Genomic DNA, 25,802 nt, shown 5'->3' with positions numbered 1-25,802 from the left:
CCTACAATTTACAGTTCTTGTTCTCACATCTGTCACATCACATGTTTAGCCTTAAGGAAACCTCACAGCCTATGCTGATGTCTGACCTAGCTGTACATAACAGCCTTCTGGGCTCTGTTTCAAGCATGGTCTGCAGATTGAGTGCTGAAATGTGTCACAAAAGTTTCCAGAACAGTTCTTTCTTTGGATCATCATATGGTTTGATACAATGGAACAGCTCAAATATTCACTGAATGCCTTTAGAGATGTTATTCACCATGCCATGTTCTGCAGAAAATTACATGGCATATAGGAACTAATTCATGAAAGTTGTTTCTATATATTATTTCTACACAGGTTGTTTAAAAACATTCCATAATTTATATCTTTGACCACAGGTTTATCTTCTACTCTGAAAAACCACATCTCTAGTACTCCTACTGGAAGACACACACTCCTACCTTTGTTTTACTTCCACATCAATAGAGAAAGCATTAGAAATATTTTTTTTAAATTACCTAAAGAGCCCTCTTGTTTCTGTGAAGCTTATATTTGAAGTTGAAAGTATCTAACTCCACTGCTAAATACTGTGGACTAACTATCTATGTTAGTATGTTCTTCCTCAGGTACTTCTGACTTGAGATGGGTTTCCATTATCTTTTTACCCTTTTCCTATGCTGTTCTGCAGCCCTTTCTTCATTCTCAGTTGTATTACTTCTTTTGAAATAATCTTGGGAACTATTTCAAGCACCTTTGTGGTGTGGATATTTAACCCTTTTACAGCAGAGCTGCAAAGGCACGTTTGTGCCTCAGCAGTGCACATGGCACTGACTGTGGCTGTAGCACCTGGGATAATGTATTTTCTTGAGCAGCTGTGGAAATTCTCACTCAGTGGTTCCTGAATCACTGCAGAGTGGTGAATCACTGCAAAGTGGTCCTTAGACTACTGACCTTGGGTTGACTCTCCCAAATATTTTCACTTACTAAACCTAATTAAAAAATGCATTAAGGACATTTATATTGCTGTATCTCCATAATTACAGTTGCTATAAGGATGCTATTCTTTTGTGAAAGGGTGATAAGATGTTAATAAATAGCCTGCCTTTCATACTGAGGATAGCATCATACTAAGCTTGAAGGTCTTTATAATAATGGATTAGAGTAAATTAACACTTCTCCATGAGGAGGATTATGTATCATAATTGTGTTCAAATGTATCACAAAAAAAAAAAAAAAGTAAATGCATTCTGTAAGGAATTTATTTAGTCAATGGAGCATCAGATTGAAGGAACCCAAGAAAACTTATTTGTCAGTCCTCATGAGCAGTAGTGCCCTGATTGTAGTGGTCTGATGGCCCTAAGAAGTCATGGCAGTAGATTCTTAGTGCAGAGCAAAAGCTAGAGGATTTACAATTTAATCTGTGGGTCATGTTACACAGTACCTGATTACCTTGGCTCTCTGTACAACCAATCTCTACAGGTCTAGCCTGGCAGTGAGGGACTCTGTACCCACAAGAACCTTGATGGTCAGCAGCTTCTCTGTGGAGCCATCCTAACAAAAAAATCCCGCTGAAGACCAGGAGTGGTCTAACCTGCACTTCGTAGGAACATAAAACATTAGATCGGAAATGTCATGGAGCTCAGTTTCTGATTTTGTCCAAGTTATTTTGTATCTCATGGGTATAACAGGCTTTCATGTTCCATATATTCCATATATTCCCTCTTTATATTGTGAGCTTAACATCTAGTGCATCTTTGCCCTTGTGGTAGAAAGCTCTGTGGCTCTGACTGTTCTCTCCGTGAGAGTCACCTCCTTCTCCTCCCTGACCTCTGGCTAAATGGAGGAGTGCATTACTAGCAGAGGAATGTAACACTTCCAATTTGCCAGGTAGGCGGTAATTGCTGCGTTCCAAAGAGGTTACCACAGCAACCCCCTCAGAGTACACGTAGTGCACTCTGCTTCCAGAGTTTAAGTTATAAATCGTGTTTAGTGTATACTTGGTATACTTTAACTTAGCTATTTCAACTCCAAGGAAAACCCAAATAAATAGGTATTTGTTTTCTCAGGTGACCAGCTTCTCACATTAGTTTTCCCTGCCAGTCCTAATAGAAAGTAATTATTATGATCTCAGCCATTTCCTTTTCCTCACCTTCCTATTTTCCATTACACAACTATAATTATTATTGATTATACCTAATTAGGATTCATTGTGCTTCAAAGATTTAATACTTGGTCTTTGCCTCTAAAAGGTGATAATCTTACATTTAGGCTTAACATCATGAGTAATACAAGAAACAAGGGGAAAATCAAATGCAAAGCACAAGAGTGACCATTTCAAAAACACATGATCTTTTCCTTAGTTAACGAGCTAGTTATCTGTAATTTAGTAAAGTGTAAATTCAAAGCATTTTCATTACTAGTATATGGAAGGGAATAGTACTAGTGTGAAGCCTATTTATTTATTTCAGAAAAATATGTTGTCTTGAGAGAAGCAGTATTTATCTGTATAGCACACGTGCACTTTACTGGTCTTGTAAATTGCTTGGCTTGCTTACACACCAGGGACTCCCTTTTTCCATTGCACAAAAAGGTACCAAACGAGTCACGATTCCCTGCAAAAAGGCATTTTTAGATGCCCATCCCTCACCTGTTTGCAGCTCTTTGTTGCTATGTTCTCTTCAGTTAATTTCTGCATTTTCTTCTATGTTCAAGTCTTTGTGTGCACTTTATATCCAGGGTTATGTGACACAGAAATAATGACAGGGCTTTGTATGTTCCACTCCCATTGTCCTACAAAACAGATTCTCCTCTTCAAAATGCTAGGACTTGTGTGTATTCTCATGTTATTACTTTATCTAGGAAGTCACATCTCATTGTTAACATTGTTAACATTTTGCCTTATCTTGGAAAAGGGAGATTAAAGAATCTGATTCTTGACTACCTGAGGAAAAAAAAGGATTTCGTAGCCTAGTGAAAGTTATGGTCTATAGGAATGAAAATTTTCTGGCTTGGTCTATAGGAATGAAAATTTTCATCTGGTAAATCAAGCCTCAGGATTGAAAGTCTTACCAGAAGAGTACAAAGGTTTACAAATTGACTTTGCCAGTAGGAATTTGGTACAAGCCACAGCTCACACAGGAAGACCGTGTTCTGTCTGATGGAAGAGTCAGTGATGTTGTAGGAAATTAGGAATGAATAAATATATAGGTCAAAAAAGCCTCCGTAGACATGCTTGGTCTTCAGCCTCTAGATCCATTGTCTCTCATTCTGCTAACTGTAGTAAGCAGTTGTTGCAAACTAGAGCTACTTGCACTACTAAAGCACGTATCACATTGGTTGCTGTGAGTCTTTGTCTGTTACATGTTCTATTACTGTACTTCTGTTAATACTATCTATTACCATGCAATGGGAATCCCAAACAGAAGCCAGGTTCTTTTGTTTTGATAATGAATTTGTGGGCATCGGGATTGTGTTGGGAAGCATTGTTAAACTCTGTCCAATCAAACAATTGCAGAATGGTGAGTAGAAAAGTGCCTGAAAATGTAGATATTCTAAATATACTGCAGTTAAGTATTTCAGATATGATTCCAGGAATGTTTACTGTTTTGAAATAAAAGGGAGACATTGTTCCAGCTGCTAGGAACTGACTATTTATAGAAAGTGAGTTGTTTTTTCCCTTGTAGTAGATTTCAAATTCACGATGAAAAAAGTTATAAATACTGAACAAAAATTGTTACCTGACTATTCCTTACAGTGTTAACTGCTGAAGGAATAGGAATTCACCTCCTTCTGCATTTGAAAGGGAAAACTCTGTGCAACCCAGGTGACATGAGCACACATTCTGCAGTGACTTCTCACTGCTATGAAGAGTGAAAGGAAGGGCTTGGGAAACAGTCAGGGAATACCTCTGGAACTATCTAGACTCTGATTGACTGACAAGTCCTCAGTGCCAAGGTGTGTGTCCCAGTTCTGGCACAGCTACAGGAGACCTGTAAATACTTAACAATAAGCATCAACTCCTTCTACTGAAAAAAGGCCACAATTAAACAGTTCCTTTGTTGGCTTCTCTTAGGCCTTCCAAGTGTCTATCAGTAAATTAATATACTTGTATTAAGGCTTTCTGTGGAAGCCCCAGGAAGGTGTTCTCGTGTGGATTATGATGCCATAAGCAAACATAACCCCTGTTTCGGTAAGCTTACTAAATCTTCTTGCAAAAAAATTTTTATTTAGCTAATAAGTATCTTTTTATTTTGACAAATTTAAATTTGTCAAAATAAATTTAAAGAGTCAAAGTGATGGAAATGATAATTTATTATCAGGTGAAATAAATTAGTCGGTCTAGTAGGAATTTAATCCAATGGATACATACAGCATCTCCATGTTACCCACTCACTCTGGCTCATCAGTAGCTGCTGCAAAGAAACACAAGAAGAATCTTTCACTAAGTGTCTTTCACTAAGTTTTTGTGTTCAGGTCATGGAAGAACGGTATTTTAGAAAAATGAGTGAAGCAACTTCCAGAATCTAAAATATTTTAACAGTCATTTGCATTTAGACAAAATGTAAAAATAGATTGCCACCAGGAATTTATTTAACTTACACATAGGAAAATCCTTCTTGATACCATATGACAACTATCTCTCAATAGAAGAGTGTGAATAGCTAGTGAGAGATTCTGACTTGGCATAATTAAGGACCTGGTGGGTCAGGCAGAACTTGGCACAGTACAGTTATTACCAAGGCTAGATGCACTAGAATGACATCTGCAAAGTACCTTAAAAAAGGGGCGGGGGGGGAATAATAAGATAGGTTTTATGAAATTCATGAATACAGATGCTCCAGGAGTGATGTGAAATGTACTCCTGGTCTGAGCTATAGCATTTACATAGGTGCAGACAGACCCTGCTTAGAATCAGGAAGGCTGCCTGAGATGGAGCTGCCCTAATCAGTCATCTACTCTGGATTACAGTTTACATTCTCAGATTCCATCTTGGACCATTAAAATCTCCTCACTGAGTTTTTGTTAGAACTATTTGTTGACAGTGACATATTTGTTTGGTTTGTTTGACAAAATTTGCAAAATATTTTTGCTCAGTCTCTGGTATTTGGACTTTTAATATACAGTCAAATGTACAAAACATATTTCCTACATCCAGTCCAAGGTAGGGAGACTAAGCCATAAGGGAGACTTTTTCATTTTTAGGTAATTTCTTCACCTTTAGGAAGTTCTGAGGTAAGAGGGAAAAGGAGTGTCCTTCTATGTGATGGCATTCATGTTTTTCTACTTCAATTATCAATAGCCCTTTACTAAATTCTTATTTAATTAGGCTTAAGTTAAGATACTGATGCTTTTAGGAGTAGAGTAGGTACATCTTTACCAATCTCCTTGATTTAAAAGGCTGAATATTCTACTGGTTGATTTTTATATATTTTAACCAACAACAAAGCTAGCATAAGTAGTTTATCAGAAGTAACCAGGTAACAATGACAGTATTTTTTCCAAAATCTGTAATGTGGGAGCAGACATTTTCTGGATGCTGTATTTCAAGAACTAATCGTTGTAATTGTTATATATGTTTCTATATTTTTTCCTAAAAAGTCATTGTTATTGTGATGAGAATCAAATGGTTCTCTGAGAAAGGAGGCCATAATAAAAGCATTTTCTTCAGTTATTCTTTTCTCTGTGATTCCAATTGCTGCATCTGCACAATAAGATTTGCATTTTGCAGAAAAGATCACTTAAGTGGTCATCTTTTAAAGATGTTAAGTCAGAGTTTTTAGTCTTATACATAGTTTCAAGTACCAAAAGTTCTAGAAATAATCCAATAGTAATTACTATAAATTTTTTAAAGGTTGTATATTTGAGTTGTTTGGGTTATTTTCATAAGCCAAACATAACTTGCTTGCTGAAGATGCAGATGGACATTTTAGTTCTTGAATAACCATTTTATATATCAGTTTTGAGAACATGTCAAGTTAGTGTTACTATATGATTTGTTGCATAATAATCCATTGGATATTCTAGAAGTAGCTCACAAGATGAAGATATAAGGAAATTATTGACCATCAGCTATATAAATTGAGCTGTGCTGCACAGTGCTCATGCCTAATATGTGCAAATAGTTCACATCCAATAAAGGACTCCTGTTCCAAGCAATTGAGAAATCTTTGTTTATATAGATTGGATGGTTGAGCCACCTAAGCAAGTTTTTTTCTTCTGATGCTTGAAAAAAAAATAAATGGAGACAAAACAATTATTGTTATTTTCAGTTGCCAGCCTAACCATGTTCAGATATTGGTATGCATCAGACTTCTCATATGTTATCATTAAAGCATAAGCCTACCATGAGAAGTGTCACTGATCAGTGACACTGATCAGTGCTGCCTGCCTCTTCCTAAGCCATTCATTTTCTTCCTTATCATTTTCTGAAAGTACATTTTCTCTCATCCTACTACTAACAAGTAGTACTTGAACTTTGGGATTAATCTTCTTTTGTAAAATGGTTTGGATATGAAGTAGAAGATGGAGTTCTGATGCAATGCCACCTAATCAAGTCCTGAAATAATTATCACAGGGCTGATTTCAGTGCAGTAAGCTATCTGCAGAAATGATAATAGGTGTTGCTCAAGCCTGGCACACCTAACTTGGTGTTTCCCAAGCCATATAAATAAATAGTCTTCCTTGTGTATCCACACCTCTCCTGTCACACCATTTCTGAGCAAAGAGGGGTCCTTCATCTAGATTAGCAAATAGATTGAAGCAGACACCCTCCTATTTTCATAACACTAAGTATGATTTTGATACGCTTGCAAGTGGAGAGTATAATTACCATTATCCTCTGGTACTACAAGTGACATTGCTGTTACTGGCTCCCAAGCTTCATTTTTAGGAGCCTGTTTTCATCCCATACTACAAAAAGAAAGCTTTAAACTTCAGCTCAGCTAATGATACATTTTCTCTAACATTAAATTCAACCATTCATTATTAAATACTTTCATTAATAAGCACTTTGTTGGGAAAAATAGTGTAAGAAATAGCTGGTTCTGTGCTTATTAATTTGCCTCTAGTCTTTCCAATACACTGAACATGCTCTACAGATAGTTTTAGCCTTGTAAATGAAAATTACATTATATGAGTGTATATTAGCATATACACTCATGTAGTATATGCTGTGCTTTTCATTTTCACTCTTCATTAGTACTTCAGTTTTGTATAATCCACTGGATTTCTGCATGTCAAGTAAAAAATTTCTGAAAAATTCATTTTTTCTTATTCTAAACTACAAAATAATATCAATAAGTCATATTTGATCAAGTAGAAAGAAGATCAGATTACTAAGGTGTGTTACAAACTCCCCAACATTCCAGGTCAAGACTCATGTGTCATCTAGAACTTTGGAATGCAGCAAATAATTTGCTTTACAGACTGTTGATGAATTGAAAATAGTTTATGGCTTAGAATTATCATCAGTTCAGTGCAAGATTCTGCAGCACAAAGCCAGGAAAGAGCAGATATCCTTAGGGTGCTGCAAGATCTGCTCCAAAAATTAATTGTAGGGTAAGTCTAATGAAACTGTTGAAAACAGGATGTGATGAAATATGAAGCACTCCTTTGGCTCCCTCACAAAACCCTCCCTCCTCTCACTATATTCTCTCTCAAAATAAATATCAGTGGCTGGGCTGAAATCAGAGTACCACTAATGCTACACTTTCCATTTTATTTTCTGATTTTCTGTGGTTGTTAAATACTGGAGACTGAGCCATAAATAGAAGCAATTTTCAGTGATCTCCCATTTTTTTTCCTTTTATCCTGATTTTGGAGATTACCTCAGTTATCCACCATGTGTGTTTGTTTAGACAGAAATTCAGGGCCGTACTGAACCCCTATTTCTGTAGGACAGTGTGGATTAAACTTTCTCCCATGCTGCAGTAAAATAAACTCATGGTTGCACGGTTCCAAACTTCACCATAGTGAAAAGGGTCTAGTTTAGTAATGCTGCAGCCTGTGTTTCTCAGTCTTGTATTGCAAAAACTTGAGAAAAAATTTCACAAGATTTCTGATATACAAGAGGATGGTCAAAAGGAAATTACTAAAATGAACACACCTAGAAGTGTGTGTCTTGAACTGATGTTTCCTGTTCTAGCAATAAGAAGTCAAAACACTGCTCTAATTTATTATTATTCACATTTTTAGAATACATGAGCAGTTCTAATAAGTTATTATTTAATGAAGTGAAATGTCTCTCTCAACTGCTTACGGGAATTTCAGTTTTTCATTTCCACAAGTGGCATTGCAGATCAATAGCAGCAGCTTGGCTGACATCCTAAGCCAAAGCCATGGGTATCATTGGATTTTGGTTCAACCCCAAAGTTGGTGTGAGGGAGTCTCCCCTTTAGCTAGAAAAGCAAAAGCATTGAGAACCCAGGATTACAAATTCAACCATACAAACCTAGGGGACTGGAAAAATAATAATCTTTGTTCTCAGTACTTAAAATACAGACAATATTTTCCTTTTTGGCGGGGGTGGGCAAAAGCCTATCAGTTGCATGTACCAAAATTAATTTGCCCAGAATTTCTGCTAATTTTTTCTCCTCTCCATATCATCTGCATTCAGCTGCCACAGCACATTGAAAAATGTGTGTGTCCAACTAGGTTGTGTTTCCACAATGAGGGAATTGGAATCAAGGTTAGCATTAACCAAGAGGCCACAAAAATTTGTGATGTGTCTTCACTAGCAACAATATTAATTCATAATAAATTAAGGGCCATCCCATTTCTCTAGGGCTCCAGGTCAGTGTCAGCCTTTGAACTCTGTGTTGAACCCTTCCAACAAAGTGACCCTCTACAATTAAACATCACTTAAACTTCTCCAGAATATAAATTATAAATGTATAAAATTTCAGGTACCTTGCAGCTAAGCACCTAGACATTACAATTTGAGGTTTTTTATATATATGAATAATGAAGAGTGAATTTCTCTACTCTGTACTTACTAACACCATATATTAAAAACATGAATTATAATGGAAGTTAATTTTTGTGCTCTGAAATTATAAACTTCCTGTTGCTGCCCATTAAACATTTAATACTGAGATAGGAAAAAAGGGGCAATTTTGTTTCAGAGGCTATCTAGGCCACTGATCACTTTTTTGGTCATCTTTGCCTTGCTCTTGTAACCCTGCATGGGGATTTATGTGGGGAGCAAATTGAAAGCTTATGACTTTCAAAGACCTCTAATTGCTCTTACAAAAAGCTGACAGGGAAAGAGCTGCATATGAAGGTAATTTCTAGTAGTGTTCCCAGTCCTTTAAAGCTACTTTAGGGTCACTCAAACCTGAAGGTTTACCAGTGTTAAGGTGGAAAATGCATGTTATTTGCAACTCTTACTTTGGGCCCTCAGTCCAGTCCAGTCAAATATTTGACTTTGCTGGCCCTTTTCTCCTGTTTTTCTTTTTCCATTTCAATGTTTATATGCTTTTGCCTTCTTAGCAAGGCACAAGAATTTGTCCAATTTAAGAGGTCTGCAGTCTTGGTATGGTAGTTTCTGTAGCAGCATGGTATGGTATGTCCTTTATAATTTCACACAGTTTGAATTAGATGGAAAGATAATCACCTGGGAAGTTTGAGAATGAGCTGGCTGGGCTCAATACATAGTATTAGATCTTTCTCCACTCATCTAGCCAAACAGATTTCAAGAGCAAGATTCAGGGGAAAATAATTAAACTGTAACTTCTTCCTTCAATGTTTTAAATGCCTACCCCCATTTTCTTGTATTTTTTTAAATTCCTAATTTACATAAAATTTACATACACATTCTTCCTAACAGTTTTTTTGAAGAGTGATTTACTTCTGCTGGTTTTTACATATCAGCTGTATGGTATCTTGTCCCTGTACAATCCTTCTGTGAGCATTTCATTAGAAGAAATAGGCCAAATTTTAATACTCTCGACCTTGCCCATTCCAGTTCATCCACTCCCAGCTGTACATCTTCTAATGCCTACCTTAGTCATGCCAAGCTCACATTTTTCTCCACTGAGTGTTAGGTCCTGCTGGCAGACACTGCTTCTCAGCTAAAAGTAGGGCTCATCCTCAGCTATAAATCTCTGTGTTGTTCTAAGCAAGTGTAGACCTGCCCAGACCTGTCAGCGAGATCATCTTAGACAGAGTAGTTACTGCATTCCTTTTGCTGAAAGCAAATGTTTGGAACTTAGATGCCCTGATGTAATTTTAAAACTAGAGCCTCTAGAATATAAACACATGCTAGAAAAGTTTCAGCTTTAGTGGATGATCAGTTTTAGGTGTAGGATAGGCCTTGCCCCAATTAATCTGTTTTTCAGCTATCTGCAAAACAGGTGAATCTTATTGTTTTAAAATTTAGAGTAAATTAACCTGAAAGTTTTCAGAGGTTTAAAGCTGTCTCCTGTCTTGCTGCCCCAAATGATCTTCTATCATTTGACTTGCAGGAGTCTGCATTGAGCACCTTAGTAGAAATCGGTATTGAGATTTTTTTTGTTGCAAAGTGTTTACTGAATGCAAACCCTTCCACCCTACAAAACCAGGTGAAGAAAGAGTAAGAGAAGTGGAGCAGTCTGCTCAGGTATTTCTGCATCTAATTTCTAATCTTAACACAATAGTTCATAATTTGTCATTGATTTAAAGTCCTAACAGCATTAGCATTATTCAGACACTACCAAGCAGAAACATTCACTTTCAATATGTGCTACAGATTTCTATTTTAACTCATTTATGACTGAGTTTTTGAAATCTGATACAGTAGATGGTAACCTTTTGTTCCTTTAGGGATATTGACTAATTAGATCATGTGTGTTTCGTAATATACTAGTTGCAGAATGAATGTTTTAAGCTGCTCACTCACTTTAAGAGCTCTGGACACATGTATATCATAATTAACCTTCTGTTTTGCTCGTATTGATGTGAATCAACTCACTTGGTGATAGAGCTGAAAAGTGCAACTAGCTACAAATCTATTTAAATTACACCTTTTGGCCCTACTCAGAACTATTCACTTTCCAATGATACAGTAGTTCAGTAGGCACCAGCGTGAGGTTGTGGAATGTCCTGATCTTTAAGATATGACACCATGAAATGTGACAGGTATGAGAGGATCCTTATTCAGCTGTGTTGCTGTGGACAGATTTCTGTATGCCACTGCAAAATGGTGTGCTGAAATCCTAAATACTGTTTATCTAGCTAGTTGCCCTGTGTTTGACTGTATATGTGAACATCACAATTGTTCCAAGATCTCATATTTTTTTCTGAACCATGGCTCTCCTGCACACAGATAATGTTTCCTAGAGAATATTCAGTTTGATTTCTAAAGCATTCTGATTTAAATGGACCAGTGCTACAGGTTGTAGTGCCACTGTGACTGGATTTTATTTCTGCTATGATTGTAACACACACCTATAATCCCATGCTTTACCTTTGAGAATATCTTCTGTAGACAATGATACAAGAATAGCTTTCTCTGTCTCTCACATACTATGTTCTCAATTGTACAATGCTTCTGTTCTTCCTCGGTATTTCATAACACATGTTTGTTGAAAGCATATGCTTGATTAAGTTTCTTTTTCAAGTAAAAAGGTGGCTTGTTATTTTCTGTACTCAAGGATCTTGCTGTGGATATTGGCTATTTACAAACAGTGTATATAAACAGATATATTTCCTTCAGGCGATATTTTAATTTGAAGGTGGAAACAACCCATAGTCACTGGCGTTTTACCAACATTAAAACATCTCAGAGAATTTAGGTGACCAGTATAAACCCTTATCACAAAGGAAATGAGGATTGCTGTGGTGGAAACAGAAACATTAGTTTCAAGTTGTTGCCCAAAAATATGTTATGAATCATTTTGTCAGCTTGAATTGTTTGAGGTTGCAGGAGATAGTCATCACAAATTTCATGGCCAAAAGCAATTTAGAAGCATATTTGATATCTCATCATCTTCTCAGTAAAAGGAATACAAACCTAAAAAACTCCAAATCCCAGCAAATATAGATGAGAAGAAGAGAGATGATGAGACACTAGGGAGAGGTGAAGCTCTGGGAAATTAGAACTGCTGAGTGTGTGTATCTAACATTAGATACCTACATCCACAGAGGTGCTCCAGAAAGTTTATGTGGGGCTTTTTAGAGATCCTAAGCTGCTGTGGTTGCCACTGACTGTATGAATTAGGTATTTTTTCACAAATGTGTTCAGATTCAACAGATGTATTCCTACCTAAGGGTATGTGAATGCCAGACACATTAGTTCAAGTCCCTTTGCCTTCTAGAATATCAGAGGGAAAATCAAGAATCAATAGATGTGTACTGTCTCTGACTGATCTGTCACATGGTGGGTTGTACTAATCCATAGCAAATTTTAAAGCCCAAAGACATTTTTCTAAGTCTTTTGTAGTCTGATATTTGCAATTAGATTCTAACAGTGGAGAAAGGATGTTTTATTTTCTAAAGACAATATCTCTTTCCATAGACTTACAGAGCATTAAAAATTTGTCTTGATTTTGGTGTCCAGACAGTATGTACAGATGCCACAAACAAAGGAAAATACAAATTTCTCACTAAGTGACTCACTTGTTGGCCAATCTTACCTGTGTAATGCAGAATTGTGATATTGTTACAAAGTGACTCTCCTATAACCTTCCCAGCAAACATCATCACGCTATTACTGTTTACTCTGACAGCAGCTTCTTTCCATCCAAGAAGCTCAGCAAATTTCACAACCATTAAGCCTCCCAATGAAATAGTTAAATGTCATTATCTCATTTTCTAGATGAGGCATATAGAAATTAATGACTTGTTAGAGTCATACAGGAAATTTGTGACAGAGCAAGGAAGAGATGGCAACTCCTCCAGCTCTCATGCCTATTTTTTATTTTTAAAATTATTCCTTTTATTTTTTCTCAAATAAAAGGCACTCCTGGTTTTGGAACAGCACTATAAATGAACAAACTGAAAGGCTCAGTTATTGAATAAGTAAAAGAAAAATACCAAGAGCAGCTCTGCTACTTTTCTGGCAACATAATGGAACAACTATGCTATTATGGGCATAGGATTGCTTTTAATTAGAAACACACTAGAATGCAAGAATCTTAGATTTCAATTTGAAAAACGTGAGAGAGGGGAAGGAGGACCTCAGTGGTTTGATATAGTACTAGAAACCTGGTATGAACAGCATAGAAGAAATGGTTCTGTTTGATCTGCTATCATGCCTTAAATGTGCTGATTCATCCCTGGGCTTCTTGATTTGGCTGTGGCTGAATCTCAGTATTTCTGTTTAAACTGAGCAAAAAGCACTGTTGACTGTATGAGGTTCATTTAAGTTTCTCACACTTAAAGAAATCCCCATTAAGTCCACTAACTGTTCTAATACACAAACACAAGGAAATTCATTACATTAGTGCTTACACATAAAATACATCAGAGATTTTGTTTGGAAAGCTACTGTAAAAGTGAAACACTTTAGGATGTGTGTTTTAATTTTTTTTAGATAATTCCTGCTATTTTTTTCTAGACACTTACATATTCCAGTCTATAGTGTAATACTGTCTATACGAGAGGTATTATGCTATCTGTATGTGTGTGTATATATATATCTATATATATATAGTTATATAGATATATCCACATTGTATGGCATGAATTTATGAAACTTTGAGCTGATTTCTATTGTATAGGAAAGGATGGTGGAGGGTTTTAAATGCAGGAGTAGAAATTGGAAAGTTTGTGTCCTGAGAGAAATATGTATGAATCTTAGAAAATAATTACTGCATGTATTTATGGTATGGATATTATCCAGCCCACCTATTTAGGTTTAAATTAGAGGAGTCCTTTAGGAGGAATTTCTGGCAGAGGTGAAAATAAAGTACAATCTTGTAGATAATCAAGAGCCCTAATCAAAAAGTAAGAAAGCCGGGGATCACGCTCAGCCTGACTCTGGCCCGGGCTGACAAATTTTCTTCCAGTCAAGGTTAGGGTGGAAGATGATAGTTATGAAATCTTAAAGATGCTGGCCTATGCAGAGAAAGGGGTTGAGTGAACTTTTCAGGGAGTGTCACTGAGTGCTGACAAGGGCTGACACATACCATGAGTGGCAGCAGACTTTCTATATGACCTTGGCCGAGTCACTTAATCCCTCTGTGACTTGTTTTCCTCATCTGCGGAATTGGGTGTAAACAGCAATACTTCCCTGCCTCACAGGGAGCTGTGGGGATTACTTGGTTGCTGTTTGTGAGGTGTGCTCAGAGACAAACGGGAAGAATGCAGGGGAATTGTTACTGTTTGTTGCTGGAAACCTGTACAATATCAAATGCTTTGTTTATTGTGTCCTGGAAAATATATTAACTGTCTGTTTCTTGGGAATTGGATATTATTGGAAATAATAACATGAGCCCATCATACCTTCCCTCTCTGCTCTGCTTCCTTTTTGCTCTCCAGTAGCTGTGCACATGTAGTTAGGCAAAATTAGACAATCTCTCTTCCCATAAAAAGTATGCTTCCTTCTAGGATGACAGATTTTTGGCTTCTGTAAATGATGGAACTGTGACTACCCAAATCTACAGTCACATTCTCTTACTTAGCAACAACCTGTATAGATTGACACAAAGATAAGTAATCTGCTTAACCTTTAGTCACACTTTTGAAGGAGTTAATAACAAGTGTTTAAAGTTGATTTTGAATTCCAAAGGAATGTTCACTAGTAAGGACATCTCCCTCTTGGCCTGAGAGATTGAAAGAAACTCTTAGAAGCTGCAGCTCTATGCTTATTAATAACAGAACCACACCTTTTTTGATCACACAGTGGTGCAGGTCTCATGGTTATCTGTTAAAGCCATGCAATGATGTGTCCCCCAAATTAGCAAAAATTCAGTTAGCCTAAGCAGCCAACATTTTTCAATGACTGGGCATACACCAACAAAGGGAGTTTATATAATCCAGTATAAACTCCTATTTATAGCATTTGTATCCTATATCTGTGCTGCTTTTGACCCACTACTGTTGGACTGGCAGAAGCTCTAAAGCTGAATTTACATGTCTGAATGCCAGCTGCTCACTCATGAGTGGACCATACAGGGATAGAGGTGCACTGCTTTAACCCCACTGTGCAGGAGAATTCTCTAGGCCACAGGGACTTAGAAATAGCCTGTAAACATATTTCAGTGGTACTTGAAGTATTCTGGATCTATAAATACAAATTACAGTCAAAGAGAATTTCTCAGTAATACCAGTAGGTAATGCATGTAAGAGAGACCATTTATCTTCTCCATGACTGGGGAAACAGTGAATTTTCATTGTTAATATTAAGGCTCCAGTTTTCTCATGGACTGCATATCTTGGTAGCAGGATCCCTCAGCTATAATTTCTTCCATTCCATTAACATTTGTAGGTTTACTTAAATCTCAATGGAGAGTCTGGTAAGTCACTAACAAATGGTAGTCACTGTGGCTTATATGAAGTATTGCATATGTTTGCAGCCACACCCAGGCACTCACCTTAAAAGCACAAAGGGACAATACCACTTGTTAGCTTGCACAATGCATGAGATAACGTGATGCAATGCTCATATGTCATTGCTCTTGTATGTGCTGTTCATGTCAGGTGCTTCTCCTGAGCAGCACGTAAATGCATGGCACCCATCACTCTGCACAGTCTTGTTCACCCTCACCTCTTCTGGGACACAAAAGGTTTGGTAGAAGTAATCCATTTGATCACTCCTTTTCTACTCTTATGTCAAGTCAAGGCAAACCTGTTTTTTGCTCACTAATTCTCATGTCAGGATCCCAGTGACTTAATCTATCTCGGACTTTCAGGGTGTGAACCATTTCGTTATTTATAGAATTACTTATTTTTAGACAGATGTTAGCAGGGTTCAAATCAGATAGGAAAAGTGCTAACATGAGTGAAGACAAGAAATTAAAGACAACATGGAGTTGAAATTTTTTAATATGTAGGAAAGGATAATTTTAATATTTTTTTTTTCCCTGGAAAAATGGGGTTTTCTGAATTATCAGAGAGTTGAATGTTTATCAAGAAGATATTTAACATATTTCCTTTTCCTTGGGAGAGCAAAATATACTATGTAAATTTTAGTTGGTATTACAATTTTTTTTAACATTTTTTTCTGAAGAATAAAAACATATTTATATCTAGTGTTATTTTGAGCAATATGTAATATTGCTATATGATATGTTGGTGTATTTTCAAGATGGGAATCTATTTATTGAGCATGAGAAGCAAAATGTTCCTTTATAAATAAAAAATGTGGCAATACTTTAAGTCCTTGGAAACAGGATGTAAATATTGACATGCTAGTATAAGGCAGGAGACATGCTGGTTCTGAAGGAAGACTAAATAAGTGTGTCTTTTCATTTAATCATAATTCACCTTGGAATCCTTACCACTAAATTTAGACTAGAATGTTTTTGAAAATAACTTCTGTTGAGTACTCTGGAGTTATACACAGAAAGTATACAATTATAACATCCTCTTATCACACTAATACTGTAAACTGAGAAAGCTGCTTTCATTTGATGAAATGTGGAATATTACAGAAATGTCTCAAATGATCATAATAGATGTCAGGAGAACAATTTAATTTCCGTCATTTGTAGGGATTATTCTTGACCTTCTCTGTTGAAGCAAGGAGGAAACAAAGGAAAGGACAGGGAGAGCTTGGAAAGGCACCTGGCACATAAGAGGAGTCAAGGATGTTCAGAAATAGTTGTGATTTTTTTCAGGACTGTGAAAAATAATTCTTGGAAGAAATGAAGTTTCTTTCCCTCCCTTCCCACTCATTTTTACTGTTCCATAGAGTCACTTTGGAGTACTTAACAAAAGACATAGATTGTTACAAACTCAGCACTTCATATCTGTAACAGCACTTGTTATGTATATTTTCTGTGAAATCATTTTGGAGCGGCTACTGTTGCAACACTCATTGTGTCCAGCACATGTGAGGCATCTGAGCAAAGAGTTTGCCAATTCTCCTGCCCAGGCCAAGACTCAGGAGTGTATCTATTGCCTATGGGAAACATCAAAGCAGTTTGATAAGGATACCAGACCCTGATGAAAATAACTTCACCTATTTTACCATGTTATTTATATATGTATGTTGGCAACAGGTGCAGCATAAACTGCCAGATTAAAAGTCATCTTTGGGTCAGTGGTGTAGAGAGCAAGCAGAAAGCTGTTGGGGGTCGTGAAAGTGGTTGGAGGTCCTGATGTCAGTGAGGAGGAAGGAAGTGGGCTGTTCACTCTGATTTATTTTAAACAGATTTTACTAGAAACAAGGTAGTACTGAAAACTCTGCCAGGGTTTGCAGTCCTTTATTCAAGAAGACAGTCTTTTGCTTATGTGAGTAGCTGGCTTCCCCTGTGTCCATCATGTACCCTTTAAAATTTTCACCCACTTCCCAGTAGGTATCCCCTTCCTTTCAGTGTTCTGTGCTCTGGCCTCTCTGCCATGCTCCCAGGCTTCTTCTTAAAATGAATTGGCCCACTGTCGGTGGGACAAATCTAAAGTGATTATTTTAAAGAAAGACCAGCTAACTCCATATGGGCTACATACAATCACAGCTAAAAAAAAAAAAAGAGGCTAATATTCCCACGGGAATTTGCATTGAAGGCATTCCAAGCACCAGGGAAATCCATGGGCACACAGTGTAGTGTTGTTCTGCACAGGAGTTTCAGCACATAGCAAACTTTGTAATCATGGTTTCACTAGAGTCGGGAGTTTACCACTTGTTCAACTAGTATTTAAATTATGATCTCAAAATTGTCCTTTCAAGTGTGTAGACCTGAAAAAGACTTTATTTATTTTTTGAACTGGCGTTTTAGAGTACAGGTAAATTCATACTGAATCAGTCTCCTATGTTTGATTCAGTGGGAATACTGTTCCTTTGAAATGAACTGCAAGCATAGTGTTGTGTAAGAGGGACGCACGTTTACAACTCTCACATTGTAAACTAATGGTCTGAGTCTTTACCAGCTTATTCACTGTAGTATTTTATTAGTGCTACAGCCAACAAAAGCATATTGCTTGTGTTATCTATATTCTTTATAATCATATTACCAAGATTACAGCGATTCATTGCCTGACATTTATCTATCTCACTGTCAAATCAAATATTCATGGAGTGCTCAGTGCTGCTCAGAGTAGCCTGGAGAAACAGTTCTGATCCCTCTGGTTGCCTCTCAGTATCTTCTAGCTGGTTGTGAGGGAGGTCTTGCATTACACATTTGCAAGATCCCATCTCTTTGGTTATGTGTTTCTGGTGTGAGCACTTGTCATTGCTTTACTGTGTAATTTATTTGATGGTGTTACTGGTATGCTATTGCATTTGTGGTGTGCAGCATGATTTTGTACTGCTATTTATAACACTGGTATTAATGGTAAGTTTGGTGGTATAGTAAGAGAAGAAGGATTATGATCTCCTTCCCAATGGATACCAGCACATAGGAATAATGGAACAATATAAATAAAATGCTACTCCTTTATTAAAGGTAATTAACTGAAAGAGAATACAGTTAGTTAAATGCACTAAATCTTAAAAATAGCTAATTTTCTTAAAATGTTATGAGCATTTTGAATTTAAATACATTTAAATGAATGAACATTAAGGAGTTGAAGAAGGCTCTTATAAACAGTCCTTGGTGCAAGGGTTTCCATTAACCAAAGACTCATAGATTCACTGAATTCCCTGATTAAATAGGAATGTCTGTCATATTGCTAAGGTCCTTGAAAATGTCCAGAGGAGGTCAACAAAGAGCTGAAAGTAATGTCCTGTTAGGCACACCAAAGAATTTTGGGCTTGTCTAGTTTGGAGAAAAGGAGCCTGAGTGGTGACCTCATTGACCTCCACAACTTCCTGAGCAGGGGAAGTGGAGAGGGAGGCGCTGATGTCTTCTCCCTGGTGCCCAGTATAGGATGTGTGGGAATGGTTCAAAGCTGTTCTGGGGGAGGTTCAGAGTGGATATTAGGAAGCATTTCTTTACTGAGAGGTTCATCATGCCTTGTAACAGGTTTCCTAGGGAGGTGGTCAAAGCCTCAGGCCTGTCAGTATTTCAGAGGCATTTGGACAAGCATGAATTAGACATATAATTGTAGGTCCCATCCAACTGAAAATATTCTATTCTATTCTATTCTATTTTATGTCATTCAGCTTTTGGACTTCTCCCAGTCTCCAGTAGAGACCATGTGAAAATCTTCTGAAGATGTTAGTTTTGAGTGCAAGTCAGTTGCAATAACTTCAGATTCTCCCCACAAGGTGCATGAGAGGAAACAGCCTCATTAACTCTTTGCTCTAAGAAAATGCTTGGAAGTATGACAGTCATTAGAATTTCCAAATCTTTTCCAACTGTGAAAAAGGAGTAGAAAAGTGAAAGAGTAGCAGCAGAATACTCTGTGGTAACAGATTGAGACTAATATAGAATATTTTACTGGAATTGTTATGAAATGTTAGTAGGGGGTTTTGTATAGAATAATTCTTTTGATTTTAGTCGACATACTGGTTTAGGCTACCAGCCTTCAGAAGCCCTGCCTGTGCCAGATGCCTCGATAAAGGTCAGAGGGGCGTGACTCACCTGAGAGGAGGGTGTTGTCACCGCCAGCTCTGGGCAGGACAGTCCCACCTGTGGTGTCCCAATTTCCAGGGCAGATGCAGGCGGCCCTGATTGGCCACGCTGGCTCCTGCCTCGGCACGGATTGGCCGAGCCTTCTGCCTCCTCTGTCTCATCTTGCTGGGCACCGCAGTGCCCGGCTGCAGCTCCTCCACACTGACCACAGAGGGACCGGAGGATGCCCACGCAGCAGCGCCTGGTCGATAAGGTGTGTTGTGGGGATGTGGTGGACAGGGTGCACACTCACTGCTAATGCTTATTCTCGAGGGCTAAAGAGTAAGTCTGTGGCTCATCAGGAGCATCTAGAAGAAGGAGAAAAATACTCCTAAAGAATGGGAATAGAAAGGGGTATACTGCAGCTAGTCTTAAACTGTTGGCAGGATGGACTTGCAAGGACTGTGTTTTTCAAATTATGGAGAGGTATTTATCATATTCATTAAATGCTCCATATTTAAAAGCTTTTAAAACAACTGTTGCCTCTATTCAGAAGTTTGCCCAAGGCTTTGGAGGAGCAAACCACCAAAGTGTCTCTTCCTGAGTCCACTAGACTGAACGCAGTAGCTAACTAGCAGGGATTTAATGGTTGGCCTGAAGACATGTTAGACTAAATATGGAATAGGATTCTTAAGGTAGCAGCTTAAGGTGAGGGCCACATAGACTCACAGGGAGAAAGGTTTGAATCTGTGATAAAATAATAATTATAATTTCCCATCAGATGAAGGAACTGAGGATATAGTTAATTTTTCATCATTATAACCAATTAGAAGTCTGCAAATAACATTTATTTGCCAGAATTCTCTATGCTTCTATTTTATAAATATTTAATTTTTGTTTATTTACATTTTTCATGGGGAAAAAGTAAAATATGTGATGCAAGGTAACATAATTGCATGGATTATGTATTGGAACTCAGAGCCCATGGAAGTTTTCTGCCTGAAGTCTGGACTTGGAATTTTTTAAGATGCTAATATCTCTCTTTTTCATCTAAAAGCTAGTTCCAAAAGATGACATGATGAGACTCATAGAACACCTCTGGAACTATTAAATCAGAGAGCTAGTGCAAAGAGAAGGCTTCTCAGCCATGTTTCAACTCGTTGTACTTGAATTTCTGGCTCTTTTCTAGCAAGAAAAAGAGGAAATATTTCAGACTGGCTTTCTTTCATGGCAGAGTGCAGTTCCAGACAATTTTCCAATCCTAGCTAAACTAGGACTTTGTGCTTTGAAATGAAACACCTCATTAGAAACAAACTTTTTTTCCATCTCTCCATGAGTCAGACAGATTTCAACAACACACAGACTGGTTCATATTAAATCACTGTTTACCACATCTGTTGATATAATAGCACCCACATGCTGTATTTAAAACTTAATTAGAGGTGGGCCACGTCAAAATCGTCACAAGAGATTGGATAACCGCGCCCAGCGTGCTGAAACCAAAACATGATGCTCACCAGGATCCCATTAGAGTGACACTTTGATGAGGCTTTGGAGAAGTGCAGTCTTCATCTTCTTTAAAGACATGATAACTTGCATCTATCACTTTCCTGGTTGTGCTCTGAGTAGTTGTGACACCATGCAAACCTCCATCATCCTACTTGGAAATCTTTCAACATTTCACAGTCACCTGTCTTATTATTTGTTGACTCAGTGGCTTTTTAAAAAGTTGTTGAAGTTCAGAGTTAAGTACATAAACGTTCAGAGCTGTATTTTTCCCCTGCTTTCAGATGCTTCTGTTATTTATTTCATTAGCACATATAAAACCAAATGATCTTACACAATTATACATGAATTAAGATACACAGGTAGATGGTACAAATTGAGCATATCTCTTTCATTGTGTTTGAAATGCTTTAAAAAATCTCAAGTAAATACCTCCATTCTTTCTGTTACTGTCTGTTGTGTCACATGAGGCAATCCTGTAGCAGACAGCATGTAAAATAGCATTATTAAATACTTCTGGAGATTGAACAGTTGTATCAGCAATTTTGTAACTGGAAGAGTGAGTTGTTCATAAGATGTAATTGCCTTTTAAGTATGTAGTGCTATAGTTGAATATTTATATTTTGAACATGGGCTGAAATATCTGATATTAAACACCTGAGAATACTTTTGGGAAATGTTTTCTTTCTTTCTTGGAAACAGTTTACTATCATTGCAAGTGAACTATAAAGAAAATACATTTTTTCTTCATGGACAGTCCTGGAAAATTGGACTTCAGTCTTGTCTCTTAGTTATTTCTTGTGAATTTCTGTACTGGTTATAGTTTATTTACTGGTTATAGTTATTCTTACTAATAGGAAGCATGCAGTAGTAATTTAGTATTTTTAAACTGTTTAGTAGTTCCAGAGGACTTTGCAGAAATCTCTTGCTAAGTCCTTCAGGAAACAAATACTTTGAAAATCTTTAAGAGTACTCCAGGGCATTTAATTAGATTTCTTGACTATCCCTTGGAAGTGAGAGTAGGGAAAGCAGTCAAAGAAGAGCATGCTAATCATGGTTATATCTACAGTTTGAGAGCAAGGATTCCCTCTGAGTTCTTGCATAGCCAAGGAGATGAGCTAAATCTGCCAGTGCAACAGTGAGGAACTTTTCTAGTTCAAAGGTGTAATGCAGCAGACATGTCTGTTAATGGATTGCTGACATGTAACCTCAAAATTTAAACTTCCATTAATAATTCAGTATTTTTTAATTATAATATTTGTGTCACTTATTGCATTTTTCTGCCAGTGTATATAAGTATTTTAATTGTTTTCTACAAAACACATGAATGCAAAGAGAGAGCAGCTTTCTAGGTTTGTTTGTTTCTTGTCTTGGAGAAAAAACTGATATTTGCCAAACAAGGCAACTATTTAAAAGAAGTTCCTGTGACCTGTATTGTCTTTTGTTCCACAGATGAGGAGACACTCCTGCTTTGTTTTTTTGTTCTGTGGGATATTTTTGCCTGGAATCCTTGGTTTTCCACAGACAAACACCTCAATTGATTGTGATTCTCTGTTACCAAACTATGAAGCTGAACCACAGACATCTGCACCACCATATATTATTGCTGTATCTTTTGATAACTTTGAGCCAGGAAATGAAGTCCAAGGTAAACAATTGGAATGACATAAATTCTTTGTCCGTGTCTACCAGAATTACCAATCTTCATTAAAATCTCCCCATTTCTCTCTCAGTCTAGATAATTTATTTTTTTGACTTCAATCTTGTTTATATATACCTGACATGTTATTATCTTTTATGTTTAATGTCTATATGGACATACTTGTATAACTGAGAATGCTCTTTCTTTCTTTCTTTCTTTCTTTCTTTCTTTCTTTCTTTCTTTCTTTCTTTCTTTCTTTCTTTCTTTCTTTCTTTCTTTTTCTTTCTTTCTTTCTTCTTTATCTAATAAATATATCCTAATTTATGCTGTAATTTTTTTGTGACAAAATTAAAATTGAGTAAGACAGCTAGCCAAACTGGACTAATAATTAGTTGCTTGTTAACTTTGCATTTGAGTGTTTGCTGTTGAATCAGGCCTCTGCAATACAAAGGGATCCTCCTCATTAGTCCTTCACACGCTGTCATCCTACAGGAAAATAAAAATTCAGGACGCAGTATGAGACTACTTAAGGGTGATACATTTTGAGTCACTCTTCTAAGAGCTGCATCCCAGATTTTATCTCATTGCATGAGGTGGAGCTATTGTGGCTTAAACCCCCTTTTTTATCTTCCTAATCCCAAATTGCTCTGGATGGAGCATCTTCACAGCAGGGCCACTGCTCATTTGGTAGAGCGAATTCCTTTTGAAATTGTCAGTAAATCATTAATTCCATGTTACTTTATAGAGAAGTGCCTTTCCAAATTTTTTCCATTATTTCCTTTATTGCCATTCCCTTTATAATTAAGAAAGGTATTTTAAATGGTTTTTTAAAGAATTGTACAGGGCTTAAAGTAATTTCTGCACTGTGCAGAATTATGCACAATGCAATCTTGTGCCTTGGAGTGAAGCAAATTGCATGGTAAACATTTAAGCAGTTTTGGTGGTATATGAAATTTACATTTTTCAAAATGCCTCTTTTCACAGTAACTCTAGAAGCACTTGGAGATGCTGGATTTAAAGGATTTAATCTACAAGCTCGAGAAATAGATGGAGATGTTCCTGTTGGTACTTTTAAAATTACAGATCCAAACACTAAAGGCTTGGAATGTCATAACATGACGGTATGTGTGTAGTCTCTGGAATCCTTACTGGAGCTTGGGTTTCTTTAAAATTAGAGAAGTAGGGATCATTTTTATACAGCAAAGGTATTTTTTCAATAGAGTTTAAAAGGTTAGGTTTTCTCAAGAACTTCATCTGTCCTTTATATGTGGTATGAACCTAATGTAAAAGTTCCCTGGCTCTTTGTAGCAGGGCATCAGTGTTATCTTACCTGTGTAGTAGAGACAGTTTCTCTAATCATATAGCTAAAATCACTCTTACATTTTAAATAATTATATGTATTTCTTTTTAATTGCAGAATTCAGCAGTAAGTAATGCAAATTCAGATGTGAAACAGAAGATTACAACAACATGGATTGCTCCACATGATGTTAGAGAGCTTCAATTTATGTAAGTAGTTGTTCGTTGGGGTTTTTTGCCTTGAAATTTTCTTTTTCTGTTGAGATAGACCTGTGTTGCTGTTTGAGATATTCTTGTCCAACGTAGTTTTTTTCATAGTTTGTCATAACTTCACACTGTGTTCATTAAATTATTTCCATTTCAAGATATAGTTGTAAAAGTTAATGTCCTAAGGATCTTAATATATGTAAATAATTCCATTAAGTATAATGTTATTAATGGATCTTCCAGTAGCCATTTTTTACACTTTGAATTCCTTAATTACAACAGCAACAAAATATTAATGTAACTCCTTCCCTGAAAAAAAGAAATTCAGACCTATTCAGTTGTACCTTTCTTCATTTTGAACAGTGGCAGAATAGTAATTTGATGTAAATTCTTCTATTATAAATTTTAGAATAAGTGTATGACCTATGAACTAATTTCTGAAAACAGCAGAAGATGGATTTAGCCTACTTTTGATGCTACATTTCTTGCAGATGTGAACCTTGTAAAAACACCACCTACCCTAAAAAATGTATGCTTGAAGTATATTGGAAAATACCTAAATATTTGATAGCTTGCATTGTTTGAAGTGCAGATTTATGATAGGGCCATCCTTACCTTGCTTCATTAAATCTTGAGGAATACCAAGAACAGACAAAAGAATACAAAACCACAATTGCTTCCAATCATTATTGCCATGAGAATCAGTTCACCATCATAGATGCAGATTGTCAGAGCATGTGGGACAATTCTTATGGACATTTGAGCCAATGCTCCTCACTGGCGTCAGTGCTTCTTCAAGCAGTGTCTATCTCTCTTCTGCTATCCCTCTTCAGGCAATGTCTATCCCTCAGCATTTGTTTTAGTTATCTTCAAAGTTATGCTGGATGATAATACAAGCCACTACAAAGAAAAGTATTCTGTGAAACTTGCACTGTATGCACTTAAAACCAGAACCCAGTATATATTCTTGGCTGGGGGCAAAGGGGGACAAGAGTTTATTAGTATTTTATATTGAAATATTTTGATAGAAAATAAATTATTTTGTTTTCTCTCTAGTGCAACTGTTGTTCAAAATCTAGAGAACTTTTGGGTTGGAATTCAAAGCAAAACTCTCACACCTATGAATTCTGCGTCAGTTAATGCAACAGGAAAAAGTAAAAGGAAGGTATGTTTTAGTGTATTTGAATGATAGAAATTAATACAATAATTAAAGTATCTTTGGCTTGATACAAGATATACACTTGTCGTTTATTCATTAACTAAGGCAAAATCATTAGTTGTTTTCAATCATTTTAATTTAACTGCTTAATCCTCTTATAAAAATGATGAAAAAATAAAGTTAATACTCTTTTACTCTTTTTCTCCTACAGAAATGAGGAAAGTAATAATCTATTTATCAAAACAATCCATGTCTTAAAGCAAAAAAAAAAAAAAAGAGAGAATAAAATTGGTTATAGAATTGTACTGTACTTCTGAAGTACAGTGCTATTCTTAACTGCTCCCTCAGCCCCTGAGAACTGTAACAGTAGCATATTCTTGAAAGGAGTTGGTAACATTATTTTGACAAGAATTTGCTTATATGAAACATGTTAAACATT

The 25,802-nt window shown here is 36.6% G+C and overlaps 1 protein-coding gene across 18 annotated transcripts in view; it reads left to right on the top strand.

Moving 5' to 3' along the window:
• The window catches only part of LOC135305018 (loricrin-like), a 56,490-nt gene that overhangs the window by 5,912 nt on the left and 24,776 nt on the right, over window positions 1–25,802 (top strand). For 6 of the 18 annotated variants that reach the window (XM_064428100.1, XM_064428097.1, XM_064428101.1 and 3 more), the window contains exons 1-5: window positions 19,706–19,824; window positions 22,509–22,704; window positions 23,683–23,819; window positions 24,116–24,207; window positions 25,261–25,369. In XM_064428100.1, coding sequence (XP_064284170.1) covers window positions 19,795–19,824; window positions 22,509–22,704; window positions 23,683–23,819; window positions 24,116–24,207; window positions 25,261–25,369 — 564 coding nt within the window. In that variant the 5' untranslated portion in view covers window positions 19,706–19,794. Of the gene's footprint in view, window positions 1–10,395; window positions 10,577–15,385; window positions 15,414–19,705; window positions 19,825–22,508; window positions 22,705–23,682; window positions 23,820–24,115; window positions 24,208–25,260; window positions 25,370–25,802 lie in introns of those variants that run through there. The other 12 variants (XM_064428107.1, XM_064428104.1, XM_064428103.1 and 9 more) reach the window with 5 other exon arrangements.

This window comes from Passer domesticus, chromosome 7 (assembly GCF_036417665.1).
Source record: "Passer domesticus isolate bPasDom1 chromosome 7, bPasDom1.hap1, whole genome shotgun sequence".
NCBI lineage: Eukaryota > Metazoa > Chordata > Aves > Passeriformes > Passeridae > Passer > Passer domesticus.
Note: the sequence above shows the minus strand (reverse complement) of the source record. Positions and strands in the feature narration are given on the sequence as shown.